Source organism: Oncorhynchus kisutch, linkage group LG29 (genome assembly GCF_002021735.2).
Source record: "Oncorhynchus kisutch isolate 150728-3 linkage group LG29, Okis_V2, whole genome shotgun sequence".
Taxonomy (NCBI): Eukaryota; Metazoa; Chordata; class Actinopteri; order Salmoniformes; family Salmonidae; genus Oncorhynchus; species Oncorhynchus kisutch.
Genome location: NC_034202.2, coordinates 16321769 through 16348294, shown reverse-complemented (window position 1 = coordinate 16348294; position 26526 = coordinate 16321769). Strand labels below are relative to the sequence as shown.

The window sequence follows — 26526 nt, the reverse complement described above, 5'->3', positions numbered from 1 at the left end:
TCCAAATAAAAATCCATTTAAATGACAGGTTGTAATGCAACAAAATAGGAAAAACACCAAGGGGGATGAATACTTTTGCATTGGAACTGTACCAACTACATTACAGAGACTAACCCCAGCATTATTGTTTTTTAAATTTTATTTGACTAGGCAAGTCAGTCAATGACGGCCTAGGAACAGTGGGTTAACTGCGTGTTCAGGAGCAGAACGACAAATTTGTACCTTGTCAGCTCGGGGGTTTGAACCTGCAACCTTCCTGTTACTAGTCCAATGCTCTAACCACTAGGCTACCCTGCCTGGGAAACAGTGAAGGCTTATTTGAGAGGCTGTATCATCTCCATTCAGGCTGCCAGGAGTAGGCAAAACAGAGAGAAATGAGTAGATTTGGAGGGACAAATTCACTTACTGGATAGGGAGAATGTTAGTCATCCATCTAAGGAGATTTTTTTTTTTATGAACACTTTGAAATTTGAATATAATCAGATTATCTCAACTAAAATTGCTGAATCTTTTCTCTATACCAAGCAAAAATATTTTGAGTGTGGTAACAAACCACACAAATTACTTGCCAGACAACTTCGAAAAACTGAGAGTAACCGAATGATCACAAAGTTAAATCTACAACTGGGGAATTACTCTCTTCCCCCAAGGACATCAATGACAGATTTCGTCAGTTTTACGAGACATCTAAAGCAGATCCTAATCCCTTAATTATGCTAAACTTTTTGGAGGACTGTAATCTCCCTGCCCTGAACCAGGAAGATTCCAACTTCCTGAATAAGGTAATATCTCTTGGAGAAATTCAAGAAACAATTACATCTCTAAAGATTACAACAATTACATCTCTAAAGAGTGGCAAGACCCCGGGCCCAGATGGATTCCCTATAAAACATTCAGCAATATTCTCCCTACCTGCACAAAATGTTGATTCAGGCCATTGAGGATGGAGATCTCCCTCCTACTTTCGATGAGGCGTTTATTACAGTTGTTCATAGAAAGGGTAAAGATACGGAAGTGGTAGGGTCATACAGACCAATATCTCTCCTTAATACAGACCAAAAGATTTGCGCAAAAACTCTGGCTAACAGGCTTAGCACTTTATTGGGAAAATTGGTCCATTCGGACCAGACTGGCTTTATCCCCTAACAGAAACTCATTCTTCAATCTCAGGCGCCTCTTCAACATGATGTATTCTCAGAGGTTACCCAATGTGGACATTGCCGTTATATCTCTGGACGCCCGAAAAGGGCTTTGGCCAAGTTGAGTGGTCCTATCTATTCAATATTGGAGATAGGATCACAAAATGAATCCAGCTTTTATATAGGAACCCCTGTGCGAGAATACTCATTAACCAATCATTGTCGCCCCGATTTAACCTTTATAGAGGGGGAAGGTTGTGCGCTGTTGCCTCTGCTTTTTGCTCTAATTATTGAACCTCTCGCTCAGGCGATCAGATCTCATGCAGCAATACACGGCTATAATACTAAAGATACTCTAAATAAGATTTCTCTATACGCAGATGACATTCTCCTCTATGTAACAGAACCCCAGTCTAGTATTCAAGCTATTCTAGATTTGATTCATTTGTTTGGTACATTCTCAGGATATAGAATCAATTCTCAGGAAGGAAATTAAAGTCCACTTTGACCCTACACCAATATCATTCCTGCTCCCTGTTGCCAGGATTCCCTCCTTTGCCCCCTCTAACCTTGATAACACCTTTGAGCGATGGGGAGAACTAGAGATCAATACCTCAGGGGATCTACAATATATATAGAAGGGACCTTTGCCTCTGATTTGTTGAAGGAAATCTATAATCTTCCCAGAAGTAACTTTTTCAGATACTTACAGATTAGAGACTATGTTAGAAAACATCTTCCTACATTTAGAAATGCTAAACCTTCCATGTTTGACAGATGCATCAACATTTGTCCCACCTCAGGCAAACTAATATCTCGTCTATATGATTCTTTTCAATCTGTTAGCACACCATCTACAGATGCCATTAAGGCAAAATGGGAAGAAAAGCTAGGCACTAACATTTCTGTAGCAGACTGGGAAGAGAGCTTGGAGTATATCCACACCTGCTCCATTAACTCCAGACACCGTCTCATACAATTCAAGATCTTACACAGATTACACTATTCCAAAACCTAAGCTGCATAGAATATTTCCTGATACCTCCCCTATGTGTGATAAATGTTAGGATAGTCTCTGAAGTTCTAGAGACTTCAATTGACCCTAGACAAGCTTCTGATCATCCTGGGAGTGTCTGAAAGTGTCAGCCTCTCCTCTCTTACTTGGACCATTCAGTGCTGTGGGGAGGTAAGGGGCGGGGGGGGGGGGGGGGGGGGGTGACATCTGCCATCTTTCTGTTTACATTGTTTTGTATTATTTACTTTGGAAGCAGAACTCTGGGTCTTGTTGTTTCTGTATTCTCTTTTATGTTTAGATAAGAATTTCATCCTTGTCTTTTCTACAAAATACCTATACACCATTCGTGTGTGTGTTCAATGAAAAATATTTGAACAGAGAATGTATTTGTGATCTGTGAGATGGATTCCGATTATGTTCAGAAAACTGTAGGCCTTTTTGGGAGCAGTACAATGGTGAGTGGACATTCTCCCTTACTCTTTATATTGTATCTTTTTTTCAGCTACTGTGAGAAGTTTGGATGTGAGTAAAACCCTCCATAGTCTGCTTTGTTTTTAATATCATATGCCCACGTGCCCGAAGTGATGGTGCCTGTAAGTGTGACACAGCATATTTAAAACAAAATGTTGTTTCGCTTTGTTTAGGCCTTATCAAGAATGAATGGAATCTTGCTTATTGACACTGTTTGGCATGTCTATGCTCAGACATAATGTAATGTACAGTAGGCCTAGCCTCTATATCAGTGTAAATGCTATTGAAGACATGCAATTACTTAGAACAATGTGGACTGCAAATGGGTTCAAGTTAATGTATTTAACACAGATAGGTCTATATTTATTGAATGGAAACCTGGAAACCATGTGTTTGATGTATTTGTTACCATTCCACATATTCCTCTGCAGTCGTTACCACGAGCCAGTTAAGGTGCCACCAACCTCCTGTGGCCTATAGTATTGTTAGTGGGCTAGCAGCCCAAGCCTGAGGCAGAGCTCACAGCCAGTCCAAAACAGGCTCTATTTTAGGAACACCCAAACATATAATACCGTATCTTAAACCCCAAACTGAGGATTGATCTTGTGTTGTTTTGTTGTCCTTGTATCATTTTTTTTTGAAGAATGAGACTGGTTGATTTTGGTTTGACGTCAAAAGATTACCTGTGAGTCACCTGTAAGACAACACTTAAAGGAATATTTCAGGATTTTGGTATTGAGGCCCTTTATCTGCATGCTAGCAGATACCCATATACTTCCAGTCATTGCACTAGCATACACATCCAATAAATTGGTCTGCACCTCTTAAAACGCACCACTTGTAGTGATTCATGGCTAAGAACACTGTTCTGTGCCCAAGAAAACTAAGGTAACCTGCCTAAATGACTACTGACCCGTAGCAATCACGTCTGTATCCATGAAGTGCTTTGAAAAGTTGGTCATGGCTCACATCAACACCATTATAGCCAGAAACCCTAGAATCACATACCGTCCTAACAGATCCCCAGATGAGGCAATCTCTATTGCACTCCACACTGCCCTTTCTCACCTGGACAAAAGAAACACGTATGTGAGAATGCTATTCATTGTCTACAGTTCAGTGTTCAACACCATAGTCCCCTCAAAGCTCATCAATAAGCTTAGGCCCTGGCACTAAACACCTCCTTCTGCAACTGGATCCTGGACTTCCTGATGGCCGTCCCCAGGTGGTAAGGGTAGGTAACAACACATCCGCCACGCTGATCCTCAACACATGGCCCCTCAGGGGTGTGTGCTCAGGCCCCTCCTGTACTCCCTGTTCACTCATGACTGCACGGCCAGGCACGACTCCAACACCATCATTAAGTTTGCAGATGACACAACAATGGTAGGCCTGATCACCGACAACAACGAAACAGCCTATAGGGAGAAGGTCAGAGACCTGGCCGTGTGGTGCCAGGACAACAACCTCTCCCTCAACGTGATCAAGACAAAGGAGATGATTGTGGACTACAAGAGCCGAGCACGCCCCCATTCTCATCGACAGGACTGTAGTGGAGCAGGTTGAGAGCTTCAAGTTCCTTGGTGTCCACATCACCAACAAACTAACGGTCCACATCACCAACAAACTAACGGTGAAGAGGGCACGACAATGCCTATTCCCCCTCAGGAGACTGAAAAGATTTGGCATGGGTCCTCAGATCCTCAAAAGGTTCTACAGCTGCACCGTCAAGAGCATCCTGACTGGTTGCATCACTGGCTGGTATGGCAACTGCTCGGCCTCCATCCGCAAGGCACTAGAGGGTAGTGCATACGGCTCAGTAATTCACTGGGGCCAAGCTTCCTGCCAAGACTCCAGCCACCCTGGTCATAGACTGTTCTCTCTGCTACCGCAAGGCAAGCGGTACCGGAGCGCCAAGTCTAAGTCCAAGTTCTAAACAGCTTCTAGCCCCAAGCCTGAAGACTCCTGAACATCTAATTAAATGGCTACCCAGACTATTTGCATGTTCATGTCTTTCAAATCCCTACACAAGGTATCATAAAGATATTTGCATTTGTGAACGCCTTTCATCAAAGTTCTCCATGTTTGTTGTGAAAAGTTGTCAAAGTTGTCAAGAATGTGAGTGTGTTTATACAGGATGTACCGCCCCCACCTACCATCAACAAAATTTGGGAGGCATCGCCGTACTGAGCTCAATTTGGCTTCTGCAAGGTTTCGGAGGATCTGCATTGGCGTCACACCCTCCGCACAGAGCCTGCTGAATCAAGCATAAATCACATTATTGTTAGACAGAAGACATGGCCTCCTAATGACACACAAAAGCACATACCTACACACAAACACAAACACACACACAGTCCAGTTCATCACACACTGTTAGCCCATTATCCCCCAGCAGACAGCCTCCTGCTCGTTAGTGCATGTATTAATCACCTGAACAGATAGGTGGGGAAAGCAGAGCAGCCTACCTCCCTCTCTCTCTCTCTCTCTCTCTCTCTCCCCCTCCCTCCCTCCCTCCCTCACTCCATCTCTCTCTCTCTCTCTCTCTCTCGCTCTCTCTCTCGCCATCAGTCTGTCTACTGCTCTAATTCAGGTCCATGTCTATCTGTCTGTCTTTCTGTCTACTGCTCTAATTCCATTTGATAAGTGATGTGATAAGTTGGATACAGTATAGGTTGTCACATATGTCTAGTGGTGTACACACACACAAGTGTTAAGGAAATATATATTTTAGGGATACAGTAGGGGAGGAGAGAGTCGGGTGTATGTGAACCAAAGGACAGACCCAAGGAACCTAAGGAAGCCCCATCACATCGTCATTGTACCATAGCTGGGTGATCTAATGATGAGGCTGTTACCATAAAGTGATACTAATAACGAGGGGACACCACATCAATTCCACCCTTCTCCCTGTGCTGTCATCATTATAGCTGTGATTGACGGCTGGGATAGCCACTCTGACAGGGAGATGGAGGAAGATCCTGACAAAGGATTTATCAAGGGACGGGAGTATTATCCTGCTGAAGGACACTATCTTTAAACCTCACAAGTTTACTGCATTTTAACTTTGCGATGATCTTTTTTTAACTCTCATTTATTACTCAGCCCAGTGAGTCAAAGTTAAAGGATAGAGTTACTGTTAAGTCCCTGTGTCAGCGATAATTCCTATTATTTTCCCACGGCCCTAGACAGTTTTTCAGGACAGGGGTGGCAGTCCCTTTCAGAGGAACAAAGAGAAGAAGACTTGTCTCGGTCAGGGCTGACAGAGACTCACTCAGGGATCTCTCTGGAGCAGGGGTCTCCAACCTTTTCTAGCATGAGAGCTACTTTTAATTAAACATGTCGCGAGCTGCAATTTCTTTTCTAGCCTTCAAATTGGCACATTCTTCAAATGGTACTCCTGCAACTCTTCCCCGGGTCCTTAGTGTACAAGAGGACTGTGTGTGTGTGTGTGTGTGTGTGTGTGTGTGTGTGTGTGTGTGTGTGTGTGTGTGTGTGTGTGTGTGTGTGTGTGTGTGTGTGTGTGTGTGTGTGTGTGTGTGTGTGTGTGTGTGTGTGTGTGTGTGTGTGTGTGTGTGTAGCACATGGGGATGTGTCCCCACTTTCGCCACCAAATAGCCGATCAGCTAGCTTTTTGTGTGGCGCAACTCATAAGAGTGACAAGAGGCTCTGGGAGGGCGGTCACATGTGCTTTCAAAGCAGAGGTCCTGGGTTTGAGCCTTGGTGTGAGCCGAATCAGGAGGAAGAGGTACTTGTTAAGCAAGAATCCGTGACATCCTTTAAACGCACCTGCGTGTGTCCATGTGTGTCTGCATATGTCTGTCAGTAGAGAGAATCTGTATGTTTGCATATATACGTTTCCATGAAGAGAGAAAGACAGCTCATTTCATATCAGGGTTAGGGAGGTTAATCCTGCTGAGAGATTTAAGTGAGAAAGAGAAAAATTACTTTGTTTCAACGTTCTATGTTTTTTCCCCCACTCTTATTCTGAGTCATCAGACTATGGGAGCGCAGGAGCTGTGACTGGACTTGCAAACGAAGAGTCAACATTTGAGTTGCGCCTGGGAGACTTGATTTACCATTTATTTCTATTGGGCACAAAATAATGTGAAACACAACCAGAACAAAAAGCATCCAACAAGTGTGTAGAGTGAGAAGCTTGATGTAATCATTGTGTGCTAGGAATACTTATCTTTTGACTACTTTAATACACATATAAGTGAATTTTCCCCAAAACTTTTGGTCCCTTAAAATGGGGGGAATCTATGTACAAAAAGTGATGTAATTTCTAAACGGTTCACCCGATGTGGATGAAAATACCCTCAAACTAAAGCTGACAGTCTGCATATGATACATAGACATGCTACATAGTCATTTTATCCGGTCAAATTCAAAGTGCTTGAGTACAGAGCCAAAACAACAACACGTGTATCTATTTACAGTGGGGTCCAAAATGATCGACACATCAACAGTGACTGTACAATAACACTGAGCCATATTGCTCAAAGAAATTGGAGACATCACTACCTCTCTTGTCAGATCTAGACTCTGTACATAGGGAAGCAGTCTCTAAGGTGCATCTGTGATGCAGGGGAGTCTGCCTCTGACCTTGGCTAGCAAGCTGCTATTCCTACACTATGGCTGACCAAGCACCTGTAATAATGCTATTGAGCATGTGTTTGGTGTGGAGGATGGCTAGCTAAGTGAATCCCACTCTGGGGGGGGGGGGGGGGGGTCTTGTGTGTCTGTGTGTGTGCAGGGGGGTCTGTGTGTGTGTCTGTGTGTGTGTGGGTCTGTGTGTGTGGGTCTGTGTGTGTGGGTCTGTGTGTGGGGGTCTGTGTATGTGGGTCTGTGTGTGTGGGGGTCTGTGTGTGTGGGTCTGTGTGTGTGGGGGTCTGTGTGTGTGGGTCTGTGTGTGTGTGGGTCTGTGTGTGTGGGTCTGTGTGTGTGGGTCTGTGTGTGGGGGTCTGTGTATGTGGGTCTGTGTGTGTGGGGGTCTGTGTGTGTGGGTCTGTGTGTGTGGGGGTCTGTGTGTGTGGGTCTGTGTGTGTGTGGGTCTGTGTGTGTGGGTCTGTGTGTGGGGGTCTGTGTGTGTGGGTCTGTGTGTGTGGGGGACTCCTAGCGGGAGTCCTGTGTGTGTGGGGGACTCCTAGCGGGAGTCCTCAAGCTTTAACAGGTGAACTTTACATACATTTCCTACCGATCTGGTCTGGGGTGGAAAGGCCATCTCAGGAGAGGGGATGTGTGTGTGGGAGTGGCACAGTGGGTTCCCAATCACTCTCTGTACGGTTTGGACAAACACACACAGAGGAGAGTGAGAGAAGAGGGGTAGGAAATAGAGAGAGGGGATAGAGAGGGCGAGAGTATGACTGCCCCTCTGTTTATTCAAATCCTATTACTGCTGCAGCAGAGGCAGAGAGAGATGGGGGAGATAGGGAGACAGAGAGTGTGAGACAGTGAGAGAGAGAGAGAGAGAGAGAGAGAGAGAGAGAGAAGGGAGGGAGGGAGGGAGTACCTCAAAAGTTATTCCTAAAAAATCTAATTTTTTGTCTTTCTCCTCTCTCTCCGCAACTCAGTTCAAAGATGTTGATGTATTCTAACACTATGGTCAATGTGTTTCCAGCTGCGAGGGCTCACCAAGCCATGAAATGGAAAAGGAGATACAATCAGTGGGTATCTGCAAACAAGCCCTGTAGTCATGCATGAACTGGCAATATTTTGGCATCAGCTAACATTTTGTTGAACAGTGAATGCAGCTCTGCCAGTGTACTTGTACTGTATTCTAATTTTGAATGTTGACCTCTCACACTCTTTCTTCCTCTCCTCCTATCTTTTTTCTCCTCTCTTGCCTGGCCCTCCTCTCTCCCTGTTCCTACTTCCATCTGCTTCCACTCTCCTCTCATCCTCTCCTCTTCTCCTCTCTTCGTCTCCCACCTGGTCCCCTCTCCCTCTTCTCTTCCTCTCCATCTCCAGGATTCGTACCTTTCCTAAGGAGTCTCCTCTGTTGGGTCGAGATACGGTACGAGCTCTCATGTACTACGCCCTCAAGGTCTGGAGTGACATCTCCCCCCTCAACTTCCATGAAGTTGCGGGCAACGACGCAGACATCCAGATCGACTTCACCAAGGCCGACCACAACGACGGGTACCCTTTCGATGGGCCGGGAGGCACCGTGGCACACGCCTTCTTCCCCGGAGAGAGGTTCACGGCCGGGGACACCCACTTTGATGATGATGAGGCCTGGACCTTCAGATCACCAGGTGAGTGGTTGGTGGTTTACTGTACCTTCAGTGACTAGTGTGTATTGTGCATGTATTGTATATGTGATATCATGTTCATTTGTTCATTATATTTATGTGTATGTGCATTTCAAGGAGTTTGCACATGGTTGCATGTGTGTGATGCCCAGTGACACCTTGTGACACCTTGCAGCTCCAGCGGTTGGTCGGTCAGCCATGGGTCATTCAGATCTACTAAATGCTCCCAGACACAGGGATGCTCTCATTAATCATTAAGTCTGCCTGCTGCTGCTCGGCTGCTCGGCTGAGGACTGCCCACCTCCTCCCCCCCCCCCCCCCCCCCCTCTCTCCCATTCTCATTAGACTGAGTGGACTCAATGTGGCTTCCCATCGCTCCCTCCCTGTCCATCTCTGATGGAGAAAGTCATGCCTTCTCTGTTATGACCTTACCTCTCCTTCCTTCCCGAGACAGACAGAGGAAGAGGGTGGCAGGCGAGTGCAGACAGTTTTGGAAAATGTTTGTCTCTTTTTCTCAAGAATGAGCTCCACCTACGTCTCCCTGTCTATGATGAGACTAGAACCGCTGAGAGCACCCAGAAGTACAGATCCTACAGTTTATAGATTCACATTCCACTCTAGCCAAGCCCAATACCTCCAAAGATAGACAGCCAAACACATCTGGAGAGGTGATGCAATGTGTGATGTATGCTGGCCCATTACCTCTCTAACAGGGCAGGACAGATCCCAAAGACAAACCGACCCAAGTTTGACGTTTTAATGTCACATGCACAAGTACAGTGAAATGCCTTTCTTGCAAACTCAAAACCCAACAATGCAATAATCAATAACAAAAAAAACTTGAGAAATAAGAAAAGAAAATATGAAATACACAGTAAAGTAAATAAGTAAGCATATATTTAAAAAGTCAGTTCCAATACCATATGAACAATGTGCAGGGATACTTGAGTGAAGGAGGTAGATATGTACAGTATAGGGGTAAGGTGACTAGGCAGCAGGATATAAGATGAACAGAGTAGCAGCCTCTTGTATGTGCGTGGGTGTGGAGTCAGAATAAATGTATGTGCATATTATGTGTGAGTAAGGAAATTATGGAGTGAGTGAGTGTTTGTGTGCATGTGTGTGTGTGTGCGTGTGTGTGTGTGTGTGTGTGTGTGTGTATGTGTTGGAGTGACAATGTGTGTGAGTGTGTAGGGCCCTGTGAGTGTGCATAGAGACTGAAATAAAAGGTCAATAAAGATATAAGGTAAACTCGGTCCGTGTAGCTATTTTGTGAGCTATTTATTAGTCGTATTGCTTGGGGATGGAAGCTGCTCAAAAGCCCGTTGGTGTCAGAAGCCCATTGGTACCTCTTGCCGTGCTGCAGCAGAGAAAATAGTCTATGGCTTTGGGTGGTTGGGGTCTTTCATGATTTTCCAGGCCTTTTAAAAAAAACACCGCCTGACAAAGAGGTAGGGAGCTTGCTGTCCGCACAACCCTCTGTTGTGCAATCGATCAAGGGCGGTGCTATTGACATACCAAGCAGTGATGCAGCCAGTCAAAATGCTCTCAATGGTGCAGCAGTAGAACCTTTTAAGGATTTGAGGGCCCATGCCACACTTTTTCAACCTTCTGAGGGGGAAGAGGCGCTGTCACGCCTTCTTCTAGACTGTGTGGGTGTGTTTGGACCATTTTAAATCTTTAGTGATTTAGACACTGAACTGTCTACCTGCTCCATTGCCAACCCATCGATGTGGATGGGGGCATTCTCGTCCCCCCCCCCCCGTCCCCCCTGTTTCCTCTAGGTGGTTGAGGGCAGTGTGGAGAGCAATTTAGATTGCGTCATCTATGGATTTGTTGGGGCAGTATGCAAATTGGAGTGGGTCTAGGGTGGCTGGGATGATGGAGATAGTGTGTGCCGTAACCAGCCTCTCAAAGCACTTCATGATTATGGAAATGAGTGCTACAGGGTGGTAATCATTGTGGCATGAAGCCTTAGAGTTGTTTTGATCATGGGTGACTGTTGTCATCTTAAAACATGTGGGGATTGCAGACTGGGACAAGGAGAAGTTGAAAATTACTGTGAGAACGCGCCCTGGAATACTGTCGGGGCCCGCGGCCTTGCGGGTGTTGACCTGATTAAAGACCCTTCTCACGTCTGCCTCAGAGATCACCCAGTCCTCTGGGTCGGTGACCGCCTTCACTCCCGGCACATTGTTGTTGTCAAAGCATGCATAAAATGAAGCATATCCTCTGATTTTAGTGACCATTTCCCAACGAAGCGAATCGCAGGTACTGCTTTTAAACAGGAAGCAAGAGTACGGAGTCATGATCTGATTTGCCGAATGGAGGACGAGGAAGGGCCTTGTATGCTTGCTTGTGGGACCCAGACCTCAGTGTAGGGGGTAGGAGATGGGGGTAGGAGAGATGCGGGGCTGCGTGATGCAGACTGGCCCAGCTTGTATGCCTGGTGATGGCGCCAGGCTGCCAGGCCGTGCCCTGGTCTCCCTCTGTCCTGCAGGAGGCCTGGGGGCCATATGCTCCTGGACAGTGGCTCATTCTGCTCCAATTAGGGCTCCCACCAGGCCAGGCCGGGCAGGCAGGCAGGCAGCAGCTGCCTACACAGGGACTGGCAGGTGGAGCAGACAGGGAGGGAGGGAGAGAGGCGGTGGGGGTCAAGGGAATACACTGAGAGGGTTGGCGGATGGAGGGTTAGATTTAATGAAGTGGGAGAAAGTGAAGGAAGATGATTGGAAAATCCAGCCTCTCTCCAAGCCATCTCACATCACTGCATGAATAAATGATGATGATGAGGAGGTGGAAGTGAAGGATAATGATGATGATAAATATTATGATTTACCCTTCTCAACCCACACAGGGAATGAGATCGCTCCAGTATTTGCTTATGATATGAACCCTTTTACTGAAACGAATGAACACCCCAAACCACCATCTTGATTTCTTGTATAATTTCCTAGTCCTTCAGCACTTGGATTTATTTGTGTTTGTTTTCTTTTCGTGTTATCCTTGACTTTCTGGTGGCAGACGTGAGTCAACCGAGGCGCAGGAAATACAGTTAATTAATCATCTCTTAACTTCTTCTCAACATCACAGTCCGTCGGGTCAACACTGCGACTCTTAGTCCCCCCCACACACAGTAGGATACTAATCTCAAAGATCACTTACTAAAACTGATACCAATGCCTTACCTTGACTAGCTTTATGTACATGTATGTGTGATATGGTTGTTGTTGTGTTTTAAGACACTGAAGGATTGTGTTCTCTGACATGTGTAATGAAAACGTTGTTGGTGCTTTGGGTTAGAAATGGGAGTTAAACCTTAACTAGTTGTCCCTAGTTTTCTGTCATAACAGCGAGCCATACAGGTGCTTCTTTCATTAAGGTCCTTTTCCGTCAGTCTGAAACAGGATTCAAAGCCTGGCTTCCCCCCCCCCCCCCCCCAATGTCCTAGACATTGGAGTGGGTTGTTGTTGCTGCAACTTTCCAACAAGAGGATCATCTTTGGAGAGGTTGGAAAACTTGTACGGTCGAGAGCTAGCAGTGAGACGCGGTGGTTCAGTAGACTTCCTGGGTCCTAAATCTTCTTAAGAAGGATGGACGTTACCAGAGGAATAAGGGCTTTTCCTCTCACCCCTTTTTTTTCTCTCGCCCCTTGCCTATTCTCTGAAAATATCTCTCATTGTATTGTTCTCGCTAGGACCTTACAACTTTCCACCCTTTCAGGGCCATCTGCTAATGTATGTAATTACCACTGAATTTAAAACGGAGCTAGAAGAATGCTGAACGCTCCATTTAAGTTTGCTAGCATTCTGCTCCCCACTGGTTGATTGTAAGGGGTGACATCAAATGTGGTGGCCAGGGTAGGCTCTTGGGGCCCGAGTCACATAAATGGAACGCTGTTTTTGTTTTGACAGCAGACAGATTGCTTTTATTCATAATCTCGCTGCTGATTGCTCGCTAATGCAGACAGCTTACGGTGGCCGAAACAAAAGGCTCATTAAGCAGGTGTGTTTTCAATTTGGCTTTGGTTCATGCCTGTGTGCGTGTGCACACTTGAGTGTGTTCATGTTTGTGTGAAACTGGGAGAGAGAAAGAGAGACAGAGAGATAGAGAGACAGAGAAGAGAATGATATGGGAGAAGGTAGAAATTGGTCCACCCTGCTCATCCACATTATCAAGCTGTCAGCCAGTCATTTAGTCTCCCTGCTCTGGCTGACTGGCTCCTCAGAGACCAGGATGCACCCCATGGCTAACAGGCTGTACGCCATCACCACCATCGCCATCACCACAGAGGAACAGCAGCCCTCTCCTGAGGATTGGAGAGAGACATCGAAATATTCATATTTGGAGATGGTCACAGGGGCATGGAGTCAGGTTCCACAAAGCTGAACGCATTTTGGCTGAGTAAACAGCCACAAGGCTGAACCTGCTGTAGTCAGTGAACAAAGGACTCTAAAAGGGAATAGGGGGTTGTTCCTCTCATCCTCCACAGACTCCTAATGTTTTCCCAGCAGCACCCTTTTCTGGCCACCTGTGGCTTGCTTTTAGAAAAGGTTCCCATCCCTAAATCTAATGGGACAGACAGACTCCATCTGGCCTGTACTCTCTCTCTCTCTCTCTCTCTCTCTCTCTGTACCTCCTGCTGCCACCCATCCCAGCCCAGATGCTTCCTCCTCCACCCTGCATACTCCTTGTAAAGGAAATGTCACCATGGTACCATAACCTCTCTCCCTCCTTTTATCCCTTCCTCCATTTCTCCATTCCATTTCTGCACAATGTGCTCCCTTAGATTACAACATGTATTGGGCTTTCCTCGCCCTGGTGGCTACACTAACCAGGAGTGAATCTATCACCAACTCTCTCATTTGTCTGTGTTTCAGCATGACCCTGAGATGCAGCCAAGCCTGTGCTAATCTAAAGCTAGCCACACACAAAGCACCAGGGAACCTAGCTAGCTGTGGCACACTAACACACACCACACCGAGTTTGGTGGATGATAGAGCCGCAATCGAAATCTCTTAGCCACAGGTTAGAACTCTTGGTCTCGCTTAGCAGAGCCAGACGAACAGGTTTTCTTTCTTTTTTTTAAAAAGCAAATTCAGCCGTGGAGGAGAGGAACGGTATTTCTAGAATGCTGCCCTCGCTCCAGGTGTCCCTCCATGCTCGTCTGTGACTGACAGCTCGTGGATCAGGCTGCATTTCCATAACTATCTCTCTGCGCCACTACCCTAAAAGCATTAAAAGCCTCTGTGCCTGTCTGCCAGTCTGTAACTATATGAAGATGAGTTTAGAAGTAAGAGAAAAACACTGTGTCCCCCTGAGATTGAAAAGTTGGGAGTTTGATTCTCGGCCGAGTCATACCAAAGACTGTAAAAACGATTTGACACTCAACATGAAGGAGATCAATGGGGGTTAAGGCCCTGCAATAGACTAGCGTCCTGTCCAGGTGGTGTACTTGTGCATCAAGCTGCCTCATGCTACAGAAACAGGAGATTGGCGTCATGGTTCCACCCGTCAGAAGAGGGCGGCAGAGACCGCCCTAGAGACTATTATGACACTCAGGTGTTTTCTATTACTAATTATGATTCCCTTTTAAGAGATGTGTGTTTTCTGTTACCCTTTGCAGATGTTTGATTTGTTGCTGTGTGTGTTTGTCTCCTGAGTAGGTTTTCGAGTCCTAGTGTTTATTGTTGTCCCAGTTTTACTTTGTACCTACTGTTGAACTTTTTGCAAGTAAAGTATTTACGTTTATTCTAAACCACTGGTTCCTCGTCTGGTTCTCTTCTCTGCTCCTGGGTCCTACCTCATGTCACAGCAAGCGTCTGCCTCCAGCATGGACCCAGCAGAGATCGGCCAGATCAAGAATGTTATAACCCACCAAGGAGCACTGCTGGGGTGACAGCAAGAACAACTTTCCCAAATATCAGAGACTCTCCGGCCACTTACCGACTCCCTCCAACCAATGCACACCCACAACTCAGGAGGAACAACTGCCTAAGTCTCAGCGCCCAGTGCTCCAGTCGTCACCGTAGATTTCCCAGGGAACCTGCACCCGGAACCGAAGAACCCAGCCTCCGAGTAGCATGACGGCCACCCGGGAAGATGCAAGGGGTTCCTAACACAGTGCTCTCTGGTGTTCGAGCTACAGTCATTCTTGTTCCACACCGATCGGGCCAAGATCACCTATATCCTCTCTCTACTCTCGGGTAAAGCCATGGCATGGGCAACAGTGGTGTGGGAACAGCAGCCATCATCTTGCAGCTCCATAGCATTTCTCTACACCCACAATAACATCTGCTAATTATGTGTATGTGACCAATAAAATTTGATTTGATATCAGCCTTCATTTCCGAGTTGCAACGAGTCTTCGACCGTCCAATCGGCAGACGAGAAGCGGCGAGCCGGCTCTTCAACCTCCGCGAGCAGTGGCTGACTTCACTATTGAGTTCTGCACCCTCGCTGCCGAGAGTGGGTGGAATACTGAGGCACTGATCACCGACTTCCACCAGGGTCAGTCTAACTTTATCAAGGATGAACTGGCCTTTCAGAAACTGGGAGAGAAACTCGAGTCCCTGATAACGCTTGTATTCAAGATCAACAACCGCATCCAAGAATGAGGGAGACAGCGTCCCTTTGATACCATCCCCGTATCCTGGTTTCCCCAGTACATGCAGCTGGGACGCACACGTCTGAGCCCACAGGAAGCCCACAGGAAGGCGACAGGAAGGCGACATGCGCATGTGCAAAAGCTGCTGCCTCTACTGAGGAGGTCTCGGCCATCTCTGTCTGTTCTACTTGCCCAGAGCTTACGGGAAACACAGGGGCTCGCCAGGACAGGGGGAGACCCTGACAAGCTGTGTTGTCACTCCCAGGCTACCCAGTCACCGACTGTCACTACCGGTGACCCTACACTGGGACAACCATCAGCACCATATTCAAGCCTTCGTGAACTCCGGGGCCGCGGATCATTTCATTGATCATTACCAATCCCTGCGTGAAATGCCCCATCCCTCTTCAGATTCTTTACTCCCTCTCGGCCCCTGAAGCAGCATCCATGGATGACTACATCCAGGAGTCGCTGGAGGCAGGCTTCATTCGTTCCTCAACATCCCCAGCTGGCGCAAGCTTATTCTTTGTGGGAAAGAAGGATGGGCATCTGTATCCCTGCATCGATTACCGAGGGCTGAACAGGATTATGATTGAGAACCGTTACCCCCTACCCCTGATGTCCTCCGCCTTGGAGCTTACCCAAGGGCCCCAATTCTTCACCAAACTGGACCTCCGCAATGCTTACAATCTGGTGAGAATCAGGGAGGGAGATGAATGGAAAACTACCTTTAACACCCCTAGTGGCCACTATGATTCATGCCATTCGGATTATTGAATTTACCGGCATTGGTCAATGACACTCTTAGGGACATGTTGAATCGTTTCGTCTTTATTTACCCCGACGACATCCTGATCTTCTCCAAGACCCTTCCAGAACACATCCTGCATGTCTGCCAAGTCCCGAGACGCCTCCTGCAGAGTCAGCTATATGTCAAAATAGAGAAGTGTGAGTTCCACGTATCCCAAGTCTCATTCCTGGGCTATATTATCTCTCATATTATCTCTCATATTATCTCTCATATTATCTCTCCCGCCGGCATCTAGATGGACCCCGTAAAGGTTACGGTGGTCACCGACTGGCCCCGTCCCGCCTCACTCAAATTTTTACAGACGTTTTATACACAACTTTGTGTGGTGTATAAAGGTGGCAGCGCCTCTCACAGCCCTAACCCGTCAGTCCCAGACCCGGTTTTGCTGGACCCCCGAGGCTGACAGGGCATTCAAGGAGCTCAAGGGACATTTCACCTCCGGACCCATCCTTGTTCATCCTGATATTGCTCGTCCCTTCATGGTAGAGGTGGACACCTCGGATACCAGAGCAGGGGCGGTCCTTTCACAGCGGAATGAGGGGGACAGGAAACTGCACCCATGTGCCTTTCTCTCCAAGCGGCTCTCAAAGGTGGAATGCAATTACGATGCTGGCAACCGGGAGCTCTTGGCAGTTAAGTGGGCACTTGACGAGTGGAGACACCGGTCGGTGGGGGCACCTCATTCCTTCGTAATCTGGACGGACCACAAGAACATGGTCTCCATTCAAGAAGCGAAGAGGTTGAACACTCGCTAGGCTCGGTGGGCTCTGTTTTTTAACAGGTTCAACTTCACACTAGCCTATCACCTTGTTCCGCTCCTCTGTTTGATAACAAAACTAGGCAAACCGACAACGAAATCCCCTTCGGCTCCTCCAACCTGGTCAGCGGGAGTGGCTGTCCACCCGTGATCTCCGCTTAAAAGAGTACTCTCGGAGTCTCGCCCCCGCGCTATGTAGGACCATTCAAGATCCTGAGTCGCATCAACTCGGTCACCTATCGTCTGATTCTCTTCTCTGCTCCTGGGTCCTACCTCCTCAAGTCACAATAGGCTCCTGCTCCTATTAGCCATTCCAGTTCACTCAAGCCAAGGCTTTCTAGGCCAACACAACATTCTTCTGACTTGTCTTGTCTATCAGTGAGGGGTGTGTTCATGATACAAAGCTTTATTAAAGCATTTCTCTGCTCCAATGGATGGAGAGATCTCAGCGTTATCTCTCTCACTTCTATCCTTTTGCTCTCTGCTCCAATGGATGGAGAAATCTCACCGTTATCTCTCTCACTTCTATCCTTTTGCTCTCTGCTCCAATGGATGGAGAAATCTCACCGTTATCTCTCTCACTTCTATCCTTTTGCTCTCTGCTCCAATGGATGGAGAAATCTCACCGTTATCTCTCTCACTTCTATCCTTTTGCTCTCTGCTCCAATGGATGGAGAAATCTCAGCGTTATCTCTCTCACTTCTATCCTTTTGCTCTCTGCTCCAATGGATGGAGAAATCTCAGCGTTATCTCTCTCACTTCTATCCTTTTGCTCTCTGCTCCAATGGATGGAGAGATCTCAGCGTTATCTCTCTCACTTCTATCCTTTTGCTCTCTGCTCCAATGGATGGAGAAATCTCAGCGTTATCTATCTCACTTCTATCCTTTTGCTCTCTCTCCTCAGACTCTCACGGGATGGATCTGTTTGCGGTAGCAGTGCATGAGTTTGGTCATGCTATTGGCCTGGCCCACACCTCAGCAATAGAGTCCATCATGAGGCCGTACTACCAGGGTCCTGTGGGGGACCCACTCAAGTACGACCTCCCTTATGAGGACAAGGTCCGCGTCTGGCAGCTCTACGGTACGTTCTCCAGCCCACATCTCTCTCCTATACTATAACCAACACTTCTCTTTCTCTCCTCCCCCTCTCCATCTCACATAGTCCAGTCATCTCCCTCCACTCTCCTCCTATCGTTCCTATTTCAGTCATCTTTATCCTTCGGCCCACACATCTGCCTAGCTACTCCTCCATAACTCTTCTATACCTGCCCCCACCTACCTCACTTACACAGATCACTGGACTGGCATCCTGCCATCCCTTCTATGTACACATGCTGTGCAGAAAATCCTACCTACCACCACCCCTCAACCACTCACTGCAAATGTCTCCTATAATTACCCATGATTCCTAGCGGGATGTGGCCGCCCATCCCTCAGCGCGACATGGCGGTGCAGAGCAGAAAACCCAAGGCCTCGGCACAGGAAGCAGAATTGATTTGTTTATATGCAAGGAGCGAAGAGAGGGCTTTAATTGGTCATCCCTGTGGCACAGGCCCTGCTTATCACTGTGTGCCATGCTACTGAGAGAGGTAGAAGAGGAGGAGAGTAGAGGAAGACAGATACTTGAGGGGCGAAGAGAGAGGGAGACGAGGAGGATAGGAAGACTGATAGGTGAGAGGGGATAAGTGGCTGGGGGAGAAGGGAAGAGACTCGAGTTAGCGGGCAAGGTAGGACAAAGAAGAAAGGGAGGGTGAGAGAGAGAGAGAGAGAGATATGGAAGGAGGGAGGGAGAGACCATGTTGAGTCATGCTGGGGCTGTATGTCTGCGTTTACACAGGCAGCCCAGTTCTCATCTTTTGCCCAATTATGGGCAAAAGAGCTGATCTTTTTGGTTAAAAGACAAATAAGTGAAAAAAATATACAAATTGGGCTGCCTGTGTAAACGCAGCCTATGTGTTGAATATCTATCTGAATGCGGGGTTGCGTGTCAAAGTGCTGTTGACTTGACCTTTGCCCTCTCATCTTTCCCAGGGGTGAGAGATTCAGTGTCTCATACGGCGCGTCCTGATGATCCCTCCCAGACGGCTGACCCACCTGTACTACTGGACCTCCCTGAGAACAGATCTACTGTCCCGTAAGTCACACACACACACACACACACACACACACAAACACACACTCACACGGACACACAAGCAGACACATTAAATCTACACACCCCTGTATACCTCCAAACTGAAGCTCAGAAACTTCCAGACCCATTTTTTCTCCCTCAGTCATCCATCTGTCCTGGAGGTCAGCGAGTTTGGACATTGTCACAACGCCGCAGCAGTGAGAGATAGCAGTCTCTTACTTCACCTTGTTCTCGAGTCACAGTAAAGTACAGCCGAGCGTGTGCTCACAGTACAAAATGAGTCCATTTATACCAAATCCAGTCTCCAGATGACACAGCACTCATCTAATGTAATAGATTTTCATACAAAGCGGAGACTTTGTCCTCTTTTCTGTAGCTTTCCCTTCTCATTTCTCCTCCACTCCATCTTGTTGGATAATGTGTGGAGAAGGTGGATTTAGCCCGACAAAGGTCACTAATATAGTTGTCTCTTCGCAGCTCCTCTGTTAATAAGCCCTGAATGGAGATCTTTGTTAATAAGGATCTAGGCGAGTAGCGTCTCACAAAAGCAGCCCTGTCGTTGTAATTGCCTCGTCATTTGCAGCCAGGACACGTCAAGCGCTTTACTCAGTCATTAGCACTGGGATAATGCGTGTGAGGACCTCGGTCTCCTGCGTCAGGACGATAACATCTCCTCTGATGTTTGGCTCGTTTTTTAATTGACACGCATACGCAGAAAATAAACACAAATATAGTGCGCATGGGCGCTTTGCATACATGAAACAAACAGAGACACGCACACATTGGTTTAAGATGAGAAGACACTGATTTAGACTGGCATAGTAACACGTACACACATTACAGTACGTCTGACTGGGGATAGAGAAGTGGTTTGGTGTACAGAACATTCTGTCTTCGTTTCTTCAATTAATTATATAATTCACTTTTGTCTCTCGCTCCCCCTCTCATTCTCTCCCCTCCCCCTCTCTCCCTTCTCTTAGGCCGGCACGAGATGCCCCTAACAGGTGCACTAGTCACTTCGATGCAGTGGCCCAGATTCGTGGAGAGGCCTTCTTTTTCAAAGGTACAGAGAGAGGCCAGAAAGGAGAGAAAACAGAGTGTGGCGCTGCCTGCGATCAATATAGAACCCAGCCAAGCATATCTCTCTGAGTTCCACACACACCTTCACACCAAAACAGGGGATAGCCCTAGAGGGGCCCCCAGTTCCATCTGACTCACACAATCAATTCGATACATTTTACTGTCCAGTTATAAGGTTTTATGAGACAGGTCTCTCTTGCAACAACAAAAAAAAAATCTTAATTAACATCGGTTAACCTCAAGAGAACTCCTGGTAATAATTAAAGTTAAGTATGTATGGACGCTGTTAATACCCTGTAGAGCTGCAGATTACAAAGTAATAATGCACAGGCTGTGACTAAACTCAGACAAACTTAGACTAAGGCAGTCCGACACAGATACTGGGAGCTAGGTTGAATCTGCTTCTCCCTGTTCGCTTGGTTGGATCCGCCAGCTGTGTGCCTGCCTGGGTACAATATGCCCTGAGGTGTCCACACATGTTTTCCCTGTGGACCATTTATCTTATTTTACAATTAACACACATACAATGCATACAAACACACACACACACACACTCCACATACAGTGCACAATCCTGCCTGTACAGACACACACACACACTTAAACAGAGAGAGAAGGACTTTGTATTCTCTCTTCCACTTTTTTAAAAACATTTCCTTTCTACTTTTCTTTTACTTTCTCTATTTTCCTCCTAGGGAAGTATTTCTGGCGTCTGACGCGGGAGAAGCACCTGGTGTCTCTGCGTCCGGCTCAGACCCACAGGTTCTGGAGAGGTCTGCCTACCAACCTGGACAGCGTGGACGCTGTCTACGAGAGACCTGGGGACCACAAGATCGTCTTCTTCAAAGGTACATAACTCGGAAACTCTGCCGTGGACGTGGTTGAGGCAGGGACTGCAGCTATGATCCCAATGATGGGCTGGTCAAAGGAAGGTGACTGTGTTCTGAGAAACACATGAAAAGAGGTCTATCAGTTGCTACTTCCTTTTGTGGACTTATAAATGTATGATCTGTGCCCATTGATTCTTGAAGGATATAACTTATAAAATGCCTCGTGAGCTTATAGGTTCAACTGTCACACCGCATCAGAACACAAAATATAAGCTTGTTTTACTCCGATGTTTGTAAATAAAGCTAATGTAAACAAACACTATATAGCCACATACATGGTTAAAACTATAATTTTATATCATGGATGGTCAGTCCTTGGAACCATAGCTCTGTCAATGAATTTCAGAGTGGTTACATTTCTCCGGCTGCATCCCTCAGCCTTTTACCAAAACACTGGTAGGGAAACACTTTGTTATTGTGTAACTGCTGATTGCTGCTTTCATGTGTCATCATTGGCCTTGGAGGGTGTTTTTGACGGTTTTGTGGATAACAGAGAGTTTAAAATACAATCAAGATTACCAAAGCACAAAAACAAGAACACCTCTTGGTAAAACCTGTATCTTGGTAAAACCTGTATCTTGGTAAAAACCTGAATCTCTATATTTCAGTCAATTGAATAGTTTAATCACAAAACAGATTTAATCACAAGTCACTTTCATTCAGTTGAGTTATTAAATTAAACAAGTTATCCAGTTCACTCTCGTTGATTGACGTTCCTTTGTCCCGCCTCCTCAGGACTAAAGTATTGGATATTTAAGGACAACAACGTGGAGGAGGGTTATCCTCGGCCAATCAGTGACTTCGGCCTGCCTATGGAGGGCGTAGACGCGGCCTTTGTGTGGCTCCACAATGACAAGACCTACTTCTTCAAGGACAACCGTTACTGGCGCTATGACGACCATCTACGGCGTATGGATCAGGGCTACCCAAAAGACAGCACACTGTGGAAGGGGATCCCGTCCCCACTAGACGACGCCATGCGATGGTCTGACGGTGAGTATTAGACACACACAGATCAACATACTAAACACACACATTTACTTACTACATATACACATATCGCTCACTTCGTAAAACTAAATACAAGCTGAAAAACACATTCAGTACACTGCACTTGACAGTACACAAAAAGAATGGAAGCATTAGTAAAAAAGAATGGAGTACCTGAGTGTATGTCCTCAGGGTCCTGACAGGTCTACTTCTACAGTATATCCACTACTAACCCACACTGGGTCCTTTTCCTCTCCAGCCCCCTTGCCCTCTAACTCTCTCAGACTGGAGACTAATCTAGTCAAAAACAGCCCAGGTCATTGGTCAGTCAAGCCTGCCTAAACTACAGTCCTGGTGGCGCTATGCATTCTAAAGCCCTCAATGCAGACGGCCCCTAACATGTCATTTGATATTCGGTCTTTTGATCTGGAGTGTGATCTGGGAATGATAGGTGCTTTGTCCCAAATGGCATCCTATTCCCTATTTAGTGCACTACTTTCAGCCAGGGCCCATAGGGCTCTGGTCAAAAGTAGTGCACTGTATAAGGAATGGGGTGTCATTTGGGATTCAACCATAGTGTTTTCATTGCTGAGCCTGTGTTTTCATTGTTGGGTTGTCATGGCAGCAATCGCCTGCAGCTGGAGTGTGTGTGTGTGTGTGTGTGTGTGTGTGTGTGTGTGTGTGTGTGTGTGTGTGTGTGTGTGTGTGTGTGTGTGTGTGTGTGTGTGTGTAGTGAGCTCCTTACTCATGCCTATCTCAGTCAGACCCTAACCAGTGGAGCTCCAGTCTAACAGTAATTAAAGTACACTCAGTCTGACACATTGGTAAGTCATATCACACCAAAGCACACATGCAGTATACAGCCCTCACCTCTCTATCTGTCTCACAGAAACTCAAGCGCGCGCACACACACACACACACACACACACACACACACACACACACACACACACACACACACACAAACAAGCATATAATGTAGCCACAAATACATACAATAGCTTATCAAACATATTCATACAGTATAGTGACCACAAGTTATCAAAATCACTTCTTCAGTAACACACACAGCCATTTTACACACTCACTCTACAGTGCATAGACACACACACGCATGGCAAGCTCCAGCCGAGTCTCCACATGAGCCAGTTAGATCCTTTCTCCCCTGTAGCGACTCCTGTGGCTGAGTGTATGTAAGCGCTTTCCTCCGTGTGCTGGGCTCTGTACCGTCGCCAACTCTAGAGGTCCTGCTCGGAGCTGTTTGGTGTCGGTGAGCACAGGACACAGTCTGAGCCACCAGAGGATTCATACATACACACGTGGACCCTGGGGGCCTGGGAACTGGAAGCACATCAAAGACCTCAGGGAGAGAGGTGGATGTGGTGGCAGGGATGGAAAGAGTGGGAGAGATAGTGCTAGGGAGGATAAGAGCGAGGAAGGGAGAGAGAGAGAGAGGAAGAGATCGCTGCTTGTAGAGACACAGGAGACAGATGAGGGGGGGGGGGATTATATTTGAGAGAGAGGAAGAGAATGAGAGTTTGTTGTGGGGATACGAACTGGTGTGGGAAAACAAACTGGTGAATAGAGAGAGGGACTGGATGAAAAACTGCGAGACAGAATCAAGTGACTGATGTATTACCATAGCAAAATCAATCGTCACACCCTCTTTTTCACTTATGCAGCCTCTTTGTCTTCTTCCTCTTTTCATTAAGGCTCCTCATACTTCTTCAAGGGGAAGGAGTACTGGCGTGTGGTGGGCAGTGATATGGAGGTGGAGGCTGGGTACCCACGGTCCATAGGAAAGGACTGGCTGGTGTGTACAGAGATGCAGTCGGACTCCCCAGCCACAGAGGCCAATAACACGGCTAACACGCGGCTACACGGGCAGCACCACGCCGACCACGCCGAAAACGGCTACGAGGTGTGCTCCTGCACCTCCAACTCTGCCTCGCCCTTGGGAGCCCAGCCCTCCCCCTCCCCCCTCTGGCTACTTGCCCTCTTGACTCTCTCTGGGGTACTATCCTACGTCCCTCTATGATGTAAGCAGAGGGGAGCGGCCTCACTCTGTGACAGGAAGTACAGCAGCCAATCTGCTGAGAGCGGGGCGGGGGAGTGGCTTAAGGGGCTTTTCGCCTGGGTACTGCCAGACCAGCTACACCATCGAATCAAAACGATGACTGGAGGAATTTGTTGTTATTGTTATCTTAATTGGGATCCTCATTGTTAATTTGTTTTATTTATTATACCAAATCTTTCTCAATGGATCAATATGCTTTCAAATGAATGATGTTTAAATTATGATACTGGATTGAATTAGAAATGTGATAACGTGACGATAATGGAAATAGTATATCAACCTGATGATGATAATGATAACAAGTTTATAGCAAAATGTCCCTCCGTGACTAAGCAGTCTAGAAGGAGAGTGGTCCTCTGGGATGTTGTGCTCCCTGTCCCCTTGTTCCTGCAATCACTATAAGAGGTTAATGTAACTCTCCAGTGTTTTGGGATTTCTGTGAAATATGACCTATTATTAATTACAATATTAGTGAAAGTTTTCCTTCCCCCAAAAAATGTATTATGTTAAAAAACAGCTTTTCTTTGTTGGAATGTTGTGGGGCGTGCCCCAACAACAGAATGGTGTTGGCGTATACCGGTCATTAAAAATATTCACACGACTAGACCACTGATTGGCTAGCTCATCCTCCTCAGGAAGATGACCATCCTCTCTGAGGAAATAACCAAGCATTTTTTTCACTGTTTGAGGTTGGGTTTTTCAAGTGTTTTGTCTCCAATTTATGCTTTGGCCACAAATACTAGTATAGGATGAGTCAACAGCATTATTTGCGTATGAGTTAACAGAATATGAACTTTTAAATGTGTTTTTTTACTGGAAAGTTACTTTAAGAACCCTCACACACACACACACACACACACACACACACACACACACACACACACACACACACACACACAGACACACACACACACACACACACACACACACACACACACACACACACACACACACACACACACACACACACACACACACACACACACACACACACACACACACACACACACACACACACACACACACACACACACACACACACACACACACACACACACACACACACACACACACACACAGACCACTCCGTGTGTGTTTTTTACAGTCTGAGCTAGCTGGACAAATGTATCTGTCTCCTCTCACTCATTCAACTGGTAATGTGTGGGCTGGTCGGATGAACACTCCACTATAATTGGACAGCTTGTTCTCTCACTGAGTTTCTAATGTCAAGGCTATCTGGATGGAATGGACACTATTTCCTGTAATGACACTGACTCTCCCTCCTTGACTGGACTCGCGTGCCCTTTTGAGACCTTGGCCCCTGTATCTTTCTTTTTGTTCTCAGCTGAGATACAGTCGCACCTCCTGCCGTTATCAGAGAGGGTAACCCGTTAGCATCGATTATTAGGATGTATTTTTGTAATAAGCACAGAGGGATTGTGGTCGAGCCCTACTCGGGGATGTGCTTGATGGGGTTTTCATGATGCCTTGGTCTGGTCAGGTCAGTGGCCACTGCAGCTGTCAGCGATACCCAGCGGTCACCCAGCTGCGCCATTTCTCCTTCTCCATTGTCTCTCCTAACATGAACTATCTCTAAGGATAGGAGGATGTCTGGGTACCAGTACAGGACATGAATATCCACCAGAGACCTGCCTGCTGAGAGGAGGGCACCCACTCAAAACACAACTAGATTTATGAATATTGCTAAGATATATTTACTTACAGTCTATATATACAGATCTATTTGAGGTGAAACGTTCTATGGCAGTTGCAACAACAAAAAACATGTACATTTCTCAGCCGTCTTTTCTAAGGTGAAATATTTTTGTAGGAAAATAAAGAGGGGGTAAGACGGAGTGTACTGGGTCGTGTAATGATTTTGTGTCACAGGGAGCCCAGGCTGAACAGAAAGAGGAGGACAATGTGTCGGCAGCCCGTCACAGGCTGACAGTTACTTTCTTGTCTGTGTTGTTGGGAGCCATGTTTCTTATGTACAGGCGCAGGTTATTGTTTCCTCGTTGCAAAACAAACCATGCCAATCAAACTATGCCAATCTCCTCCTGGTAACAAGCCATCTTCTACATTCATTCCCTGTTTCAGATCTGTTTATTCAGGATTATGTGTAGTGCATGTGTTTTGTGACAGAGTTCAGTGACTTTTGAGAATAAGTCTGAACAATGTTGATTCTGTGACTAGAGCCAATAACACTCCAGATACTGTGTTATTGACTCAAGGAGAAATAAATGTGAGGCAGACACTCAGGCAGACACACAATGGCATGAGGATTGAAACAAACCA

At 46.6% G+C, this 26526-nt stretch overlaps 1 protein-coding gene across 1 annotated transcript in view; it reads left to right on the top strand.

Annotated features, from left to right (window-relative positions):
* The window catches only part of LOC109874343 (matrix metalloproteinase-17), an 81144-nt gene extending 55060 nt beyond the window's left edge, over positions 1 to 26084 (top strand). Inside the window, exons 4-10 of the mRNA XM_020466211.2 lie at positions 8599 to 8885; positions 17962 to 18138; positions 19089 to 19191; positions 20172 to 20254; positions 20967 to 21119; positions 21897 to 22154; positions 23864 to 26084. Of these exons, the coding sequence (XP_020321800.1) occupies positions 8599 to 8885; positions 17962 to 18138; positions 19089 to 19191; positions 20172 to 20254; positions 20967 to 21119; positions 21897 to 22154; positions 23864 to 24189 (1387 nt within the window). The 3' untranslated portion in view covers positions 24190 to 26084. The remainder of the gene's footprint in view (positions 1 to 8598; positions 8886 to 17961; positions 18139 to 19088; positions 19192 to 20171; positions 20255 to 20966; positions 21120 to 21896; positions 22155 to 23863) is intronic.
* Positions 26085 to 26526: the final 442 nt, after the last annotated feature.